The sequence below is a fragment of the Athene cunicularia genome, assembly GCF_003259725.1.
Source record: "Athene cunicularia isolate RWA chromosome 15 unlocalized genomic scaffold, athCun1 chr15_part1, whole genome shotgun sequence".
NCBI lineage: Eukaryota > Metazoa > Chordata > Aves > Strigiformes > Strigidae > Athene > Athene cunicularia.
Window position 1 is genome coordinate 14,502,152 of NW_020799121.1, and position 8,413 is coordinate 14,510,564.

At 61.5% G+C, this 8,413-nt stretch overlaps 1 protein-coding gene across 1 annotated transcript in view; it reads left to right on the forward strand.

Moving 5' to 3' along the window:
* The first annotated feature begins 183 nt into the window (after nt 1-183).
* The window catches only part of ACACB (acetyl-CoA carboxylase beta), a 25,653-nt gene continuing 17,423 nt past the window's right edge, over nt 184-8,413 (forward strand). The window contains exons 1-11 of the mRNA XM_026859986.1: nt 184-203; nt 4,034-4,166; nt 4,613-4,751; nt 5,040-5,149; nt 5,330-5,411; nt 5,832-5,930; nt 6,222-6,331; nt 6,998-7,108; nt 7,273-7,482; nt 7,736-7,906; nt 8,200-8,361. Of these exons, the coding sequence (XP_026715787.1) occupies nt 199-203; nt 4,034-4,166; nt 4,613-4,751; nt 5,040-5,149; nt 5,330-5,411; nt 5,832-5,930; nt 6,222-6,331; nt 6,998-7,108; nt 7,273-7,482; nt 7,736-7,906; nt 8,200-8,361 (1,332 nt within the window). The 5' untranslated portion in view covers nt 184-198. The remainder of the gene's footprint in view (nt 204-4,033; nt 4,167-4,612; nt 4,752-5,039; nt 5,150-5,329; nt 5,412-5,831; nt 5,931-6,221; nt 6,332-6,997; nt 7,109-7,272; nt 7,483-7,735; nt 7,907-8,199; nt 8,362-8,413) is intronic.

Genomic DNA, 8,413 nt, shown 5'->3' on the forward strand with positions numbered 1-8,413 from the left:
GCTGTGTACAACCCCGCCGCGCTCCGCCGGCCGACCCTGGCCAAATTCGTGCTGGGCTCTTTTGACGACAACTCCTCCGACGATGAGCTGGTGGCCACGGCCTTCAGGGTGGGCAGCCGGCGCAGCAGCCTGGTCGGTGCGGGGGGCACTGGCGCCGAGCCCCCCAGTGTGACCGCGGTGCTGGAGCCCGCTGCTGGCATGAGGTACGGCACAGGGGGTCGGGAGCTGCTGTGGTGCAGAGAGGCCCCGTTTGGGGCGGGCAGATGCTTTTCCTTGGTTGCGTTTCTCAGGGACCCTGTTGCTAAAATTGGGGTGCGTGTGTGGGTGCTTCTCAGCACTCCAAATTGATGCCCCTGTCCTGCCTCTTGACTTTAGCATCTCTATTGATGATCTTGGTAAGGACATAGAGTGTGTCATCAGTGAATTCACAGATGACACCAAGTTAAGCAGGAATGTCGATCTGCATGAGGACAGGGAGGCTCTGCAGAGAGACCTGGATAGATTGGATCGGTGGCCAACGTCAGCGGGCTGGGCTTCAACGAGGGCAAGTGCCAGGTCCTGCCCTTGGGCCACAACAACCCCCTGCGTGGCTACAGGCTCGGGGAGGGGTGGCTGGAGCTGTCTGGGAGAGAAGGGTCTGGGGGTTCTCAGTGACCAGCAGCTGAACAGGGGCCAGCAGCGTGCCCGGGTGGCCAAGAAAGCCAACGGCCTCCTGGCTTGTGTCAGCACTGGTGTGACCAGCAGGAGCAGGGAGGTGACAGTCCCCTGTGCTCGGCACTGGTGAGGCCACACCTGGAGGGTTGTGTCCAGGTTTGGGCACCTCAATCCCAGAGAGATCTGGAGGGGCTGGAGCGAGGGCAGAGGAGGGCAACGAGGCTGGGGAAGGGCTGGAGAATCAATCCTGTGAGGAGCCAGGGAAGGAGCTGGGAGTGTTCAGGGTGAGGAGAAGGAGGCTGAGGGGAGCCCTCATCCCTCTCCGCAGCTCCTGACAGGACATTGCAGAGAGGCTGGGGCTGGGCTCTGCTCCCAGGGGATCAGGGACAGGACAAGAGGGAACGGCTGGAAACTGCCCCAGGGGAGGGTCAGGCTGGGCAGGAGGAGAAAATGTTTCCCAGCAAGAGTGGTGCGAGAGTGGAACAGGCTGCCCAGGGAGGGGGGAGTCCCCATCCCTGGGGGGGTTTCAGGGCCGTTGGGATGAGCTGGGGGGGATGTGGGGTAGGGGAGAACTTTGTGGAGTCGGGCTGAGGGTTGGACTCGCTGACCCCGAGGGGCTTTTCCAACCTGAATGAGTCTGTGATTCTGTGACTTGGTGCCACGTGAAAAACCCTGATGATAAGATTAACAGCTGCACCCCGGGAAGAGCAGACGCTGACGACAGCTCCACGTGCACGAGCGCAGCAGGGACTGGGGCAGGGGTTGCGCCGTTACTGGGATTTTGGATGTCAAAGAACAGGGTGGAAAGTGCTTTTAGTTCCTTCAAACGCAATTCCCAGCGCTGCAGCCAAAGGGCCCAGTTGCTCCCGTTTTCTCTTCCTCTCGCGTTTAGCTGATCCTCTCTGTCCCGGCACCATCTCCCGGTGCTGGGAAAGGCCGTGCTGATGCGCTGGCCGGAGCTGCGGTTGGCACAGGATTGGGGGGCGCGTTGGAAGTGGGGATTTGCTTGCGTGACAAGATGAAATCGGGGTCAGCTGAGGTGGCGAGCGTGTGGACAGGCAGCAGCGGGCGCTGCTGATGTTTTCCCTGCGTTCCCCATCCTTCCAGGCGCCTGTTGGGTGCATGAGCATTGCTGGGGGCATTTCACGGGGTGTATGTAAACCCGTGAGCTGAGCTGAGCCTTTTCACAGGGCACTTGCACTATTTTCCCACGCAGATGTTGCTCGGTGCCCGCAGGGCTGGATCTCACAAGGACCCAGTTCGCTTTGCTTCTGCTACAGTGGTGGGGGGGGATGCAACACACCCCCTGGTATTGCGTGTGGGGAGGAGTGGGGTACATGGGGTGCTGCTCCTGCCTTCCCTCTGCCCCTGCAGCTAATGCAGATAAATTATCCAAGGCAGAAAAGCAGCTCTTCAGTAGTTTTGCCATAAGTTGAGATAAAATAGATGAGCTTTGCTCTGTGTGTGGCTTCACAGCAGCTTCTGCCCAGCAGTGGCAGGGCTGTGGGGCAGCTCGCCGCCGTCCGCAGCGGACGGCTGTTCCAAATCACTGAAAACAAAGCGCTGCTGCCCGGTTCCTCCTGGTTGCTCTGCTCTGAGTTAAAAATAAAAGACCTTTGGCTGCAGGGACGTGTTGTGAAAGTTGTCGGGCCGGTGGTGTCGCCTTGCCCAGCTGGGGCTGTGCGTGGTTTCCTGCGCCGCGCTATCGCTGCTGCTCCTCTGGGCTCTAAGGGGGAGGAATTTCCTCGGCCGCTGCCCGAGTCCCGCCGCGGTCAGTGCGGGGTGCGGGATGGGGCAGGTGTGCTGGCACAGGCTTTGTCTTGGGGTTCGGGGTGGCAGGAGGGAAACGGGCAGCGGAGCCGGCCCCGGCGGAGCAGAGCGGCGCGGGGGATACGCCGGAGCGAGATAAACCCGATGCAGTGCTCCAGCTGCATGGAAAATACTCTGCATGGCGAGATTGGGACATTTCCCAACCTCCTGGGGGGTTTGGCGTGTTTCCCCTTAAAATAAATGTGTCAAGTGCTACTCGTGCAAAATCCGTTCATTTGGAGGGGGGTTACACCTTCTTCCTTTGCTTATTTATTCCATTCATCCCTGGAATAACAATCACCAGTTCAAAGTCTGGCTGAGTTATGAGGGGGGGGGAAAATGTGAACCTGCTAATTAAAATAGTTGCTTAAAACTCGGGGAAGGCACATGCCTGGCTGCCGGGGAGGTCACTGCCTGCCTGCGATGGGCTGCCGGTGTTGCCAGACCCTCCCATGCCTGCCGCTGCCGTGCCAGGAGGTGGGAGGCGTGGGGGCTGCCTTATAGCCCTGCTGGGGCCACAGCCCTGCCGAGGGACTCGTCCCGCTGCTGGCGGAGCCCGCTGCGACCTCCGGGGATGTGCGATGGGCTCTGAAGCAAGGCACAGACTCCGGAGGGCATGGAAATGCCTTCAGTGGAAAACCACTGGAAGGGTGAGTCTGCCCGGCAGCGTGGTGAGCTCAGGGAGGTGTCCTGGGGTTGTGGATGCTGGGGAAGGGGTGCTCTGTGCCATCCCGTGTGCCTGTTGCCCTTCCTGCCACCCACCCAGGCGTCCCTGGGGGACGTTGGGGGTAGATGCAGCTCTGCAACAGGGGTTGGTGTGAACCAGGAGCTGCACGGGGGCTTTGGAGCAGCCCTTGGCCGCTGCAGAGGGGCGTTTGTGCATGTTACTATCCCCGCAGCGTGTGTGTGGGGAGTGTCTGTGCTTGGCGCTGCATTTTGGCCCCCGGGGAGCCTCCCTGGTCGTGCCCCTTGGAGCAGAGCACAGTGTGCTCCCAGCTGTAAGAGGCATGGCCGTGCTGCGGCGGTAGCGCTGCTCTGGGCGCGCTCCCACACTCTGGCCAAAAACCCCCAGCCAGCTCTTTGCTCCCTAAAACGCGAACCCTGGGGCTTCTGGCTGCAGCAGCGGGGCCTCGGGCCAGTCCCTGCGGCTGCAGATCCACTTGTTGCGGTGTTTGAATGAATGTGGGTGCTGGGGGGGGTGTGTGTGTGGGGGGTGTATTAATTGCAGTTTTTCACCCCAAACGGCCTGCCCGCTATAACTCAGCGGAAAGTTTTCCTCTGCAGTGTTGCAGTGGGTGTTAAGTGTCGCTGGGGAGATCCTGGTGTGTGACAGGGAGCTGGTAGCAAGGGAGGTGAATCCCGGTGTCCCCTGCGTGTGTCTGCGGGGTGAAGGGTTTTATTGCTTTCCTCAGGAAAATCCGTGGAGGGGGCACAGCCCCGCTGCTGCAGGCTGCCGGGCTGTCTGTGGCTCCGGGGAAGCCCGAGCCAGCGGCAGCACAGGTCGTCGTGCCGGGTAGGGGTTTGCTCACGCAGACACGGGCTCGCTGACGGCCGTCCTGTCCCTCCGCAGGCCTAGTATGTCCGGGCTGCACCTGGCGAAGAGGGGCCGCGAGCACAGGAAGATGGATCTGCAACGGGATTTCACTGTCGCCTCGCCAGCGGAGTTCGTCACCCGCTTCGGGGGCAACCGGGTCATCGAAAAGGTCTTTCCCCGCGCGCCCCTGCCTTTGCCCGGGTTGGGGGGTTGTTGCTTTTCACGGCGGCATCCATGAGCGTTGTCCCAGTCTCCCGCGCCCACCAGTCTCGGAGCAGTGACAGCCTGGGACAGCTCAGAGCTGTTCGTGCCCCGGCTTCACCCGCTCTCGTGGGCTGGGAGAGGGGAAACCCTCCCGACGCTGCCCTTGCACGGAGGCTGCTTGCGGCGGCTTTGCAAAGGAAGGCCCAAGTCCCACCCTTCCTTAGCCCCAGTGCTGCTGTTAAGGAGCCTCCTGCTCCTCCAGCATCTAGATCCGGCTGTCAGGAAGCACCCGTGCTAGCGTGGCTCTGTGCCCAGCCCTCACCTCCGTGTTGCCGTCCCTTGGGGCCACACACCCAGCCCTGCACCCCAGCGGCGAGGAGAGGTTTCAGCCTGACCCCATGCCCCCCCCAGGTCCTCATCGCCAACAACGGCATCGCCGCCGTGAAGTGCATGCGCTCCATCCGCCGCTGGGCCTACGAGATGTTCCGAAACGAGCGCGCCATTCGGTTCGTGGTCATGGTGACCCCCGAAGACCTCAAGGCTAATGCGGGTAATTCCTAAAAACATCCCAGCGAGGGGAGTTCCCTGCGCCGGGGCTGAGCCGGGGCAGCTTTTTCCTTCTCCCTGTGCTGCTGGCTGGGCCGTGGCGGGGGGGCTCTGCACAGCGCAGGGTCACACGCTTTCCTCCTGCGCATGCAGATCCAGGGGTAATTAATTTTTTCCCCCCTCCAGCCTCTCTGGGATGGAGCATTTGGGGAGGGGGGTGCAGAGGGCAGCGTGTGAGTGGGTCACAGCTCAGGGGACTGGCTCCCCCCCGCCACCATGTGCTGTCTTGCAGAGTACATCAAAATGGCAGATCACTACGTGCCCGTCCCCGGGGGGGCCAACAACAACAACTACGCCAACGTGGAGCTGATCGTGGACATTTCCAAACGGATCCCAGTCCAGGTAACAGCCGCTCGCAGGCCTCCCGCCTCTTTGCTGAGGGAAGCCGCTAGGGCAGACGGGGCACGCGGGGTGGGGGGGACACGTCCCTCCGTGCGGAGGAGCTGGGCGCGATGCTGCAGCTGGTGGGAGGATGCCAGCACAGGGGGGTAAGGACTCACACTGCTCCTTCTCTTGTGCCAGGCGGTGTGGGCCGGCTGGGGACACGCCTCGGAAAACCCCAAGCTGCCAGAACTGCTGCAGAAAAATGGGATAGCTTTCCTAGGTGAGGTCTTGCTGCCTTCCCTGTGCCAGAGGGAGCAGCCAGCGTTGGGCTAGTGTGTGCCTCTGTGTGGCTGGCGTGGCCACCCTGCAGCGTGGCACTCCTCAGGCCTGTTTTCTGGAGCTGTCCCAGGAATCCTGCTGTTGTCGGGGTTTTCCCTGTAGTTCTCCTGCTGATGCAGGAGGAATTGGGTGGGAGTGGACCTCGTGGGCTTCCCAGGCAGGGGCCAGCCAGGGCTGCTCTCTGGAGAAGGGTTGAGCTCCGTCCTGAGCTGGGCAGTGGGTTTTGGGGGGGGGTTTTCCACGCCCCCACTCTTTGCAGAAGGGCTCATGGGGCCAGCTCAGTGGGGAGCAGCTTTCTGCAGTGTCTGTGCAATGGGGACGGCCCGCTGGCCCAGCTCACCCCTTTCCTCCCTCCTCAAAGGTCCTCCCAGCGATGCCATGTGGGCGCTGGGGGACAAAATCTGCTCCACCATCGTGGCTCAGACAGTCCAGATCCCCACGCTGCCATGGAGCGGGAGCGGTAAGTGCCTCCCCAAAGCCCCACACACCCTCCCCACTCCCCCATTTCTCTCCTCCCTGCATCTCCTTCTCCCCAAAACCAAGCAGCAGGGTTGGGGGCCCCGGCTCAGCTAGCTGCAGATATCGGGGACCCCGCTGCAGCTGAGCAGCTGCTGGTTTGGGCAGGGCCGGGGGGGTTGGACACGGGGTGCATGGAAGTGGGAAATGACATGTGCCAACGTCCCCAGCTCCCTGGGCACAGCCAGCCTGCTGGCACAACCACGTAACCCTGGTGCAACCCCTGTGCCCACAGGTCTGGTGGCCAAGTGGTCCGAGGAGGCCCAGAAGAATCAGCAGACGATCAGCATCCCCCTGGAGACGTACACGCAGGGCTGCGTGAAGAACGTGGAGGAAGGCCTGGAGGTAAAGCTGAGCCCGTGGGCACCTGGTTGTGTCTTTGCCCATGGTTGTTTCTCCTTGGAGCCTGCGTGTCCTGGCCCTTTTAGCCTCCCAGTGCACGTAACCAGGAGGCAAGGCTGTTCCAGCGGCAGTTTGTCCCTCTGCATGGACGCACCTCGAGGCAATCCTACTGGGGGGCGCACGGGGCTGGGGCAGGGTGGACTGTTGGGGTCCAGAGCGCTTCAGTCACTGCCGCGATTGAGAGACGGGACCCGGCTTGATGCAAGCAGAGTCAGAGAGAGTTTATTGCAGAAATCATTCATTTATATAGAAAATTAGAAGAAATCAGAAGACACACGTCTTACATTGATTGGTTGCTCTACTTCAACATTCTTTATCAATGCTCGTTGATTGGTAGTCAATTAAAACTTCAACAACAGGACTGTTTACGACTAAGTTGTTTTTGCAGACACTTAAGTTGTTTTTCAGAGACTTTATATTTTCTTCTTCTCCGGCGCCGCATGACTCATAGGGGCGGTAACTCTCCCCCACATCAGCACTTCTTTACTCCCCTTATCAGGCTGCCCAAGGCTTATGGCCTGCAAGTTCCAGTACATCCCCTTCTAACAACAACAGTGAAGCAGGGCATGCCGCCCTGTCTGCTTCTTTCAAGTCCTTGTCCCCCCTCAGGTGGCCAAGAGGATTGGTTACCCACTGATGATCAAGGCAGCAGAAGGCGGCGGGGGCAAAGGCATCCGGAAAGTGGAGGCAGCGGAGGAATTTGGCACCTGCTTCCGGCAGGTGAGGGGTGCCCAGAACCCCTGTCCCACCCTGGGCACGCAGCAGGGGCCTGCTCCTCCCCAGGCATCTCACGCTTCCCACCTGCGCTCGCCGCGGGACCTGCCTCCATCTTGGGATGGATTTTGAGGGGCGATGCCAGAGCACAACCTTCTCCCCCGCTGCAGGTGCAGGCGGAGGCGCCCGGCTCCCCCATTTTCCTGATGAAGCTGGCGCAGAACGCGCGGCACCTGGAGGTGCAGGTGCTGGCTGATGAGGACGGCAATGCCATCTCCCTCTTCGGCCGTGACTGCTCCATCCAGCGCCGGCACCAGAAGATCATCGAGGAGGCCCCCATCACCATCGCAGCACCCTCCGTCATCGAGGTGATGGAGCAGGTGGGTGGCCCTGGGCTTGGGGCAGCACGAGGTTTTAGTAAGAAACTGGTCTGATCCTTGCTGGGTTGATTGTGGGGTTTGGCACCTGGGGCTCCAGAGGAAGAAGGGAGGGACCCCTGGAGCTGAGCAGGGAGCTCAGCCCTGCTCGCCTCGGTGGGTCCGTGCGAGGACACTGCTGCTGGGGACACCCCGGCTCCGGCGCAGTTGACCAGAGGGTCACTGCTGCGCGCGGCGGGCTCGCCCTCTCCCGCAGTGCGCGGTCCGCCTGGCCCAGACGGTGGGCTACGTGAGCACGGGCACCGTCGAGTACCTCTACGGCCAGGACGGGAGCTTCCACTTCCTGGAGCTGAACCCGCGGCTGCAGGTGGAGCACCCTTGCACGGAGATGATCGCGGATGTGAACCTCCCTGCTGCCCAGCTGCAGGTACCTGAGCGCGCACGGGGGATTTGGAGGTGAAGCAGTTTTGGAATTCAGGGTGAAGTGCTGGGCTGGAGCCTGGCGGAGAGAAGCTGCCCCAAATACCAGCACTGGGGTGCAGGTGGAAGCAGTGTAGCAGCCCTCTTCGCCACTGGCTCCCCCCGCCGGGAGCAGCTGCCTGCAGTGTGGTGCCTTTTCCCCTCGCTCATCATTCAGACCATCTATTGATATCTCCCAGCTGTAATTTTGATGCTAAAGTCTTGTTCTGGCAGCTAAAACCCTCCTGGTTTCTCGTGCAGATCGCAATGGGCATCCCCTTGCACAGGATAAAGGACATCCGGGTGCTGTACGGGGAGAGCCCCTGGGGGGATACACCCATCCTCTTCCACAGCCCCACCAACACCCCCGTGCCCAGGGGCCACGTCATCGCCGCCCGCATCACCAGTGAGAACCCCGAGGAGGTGGGTCGGGGGGTTGAACCGGGCACGGTCCTCCGCACCCCGACACCCTTCC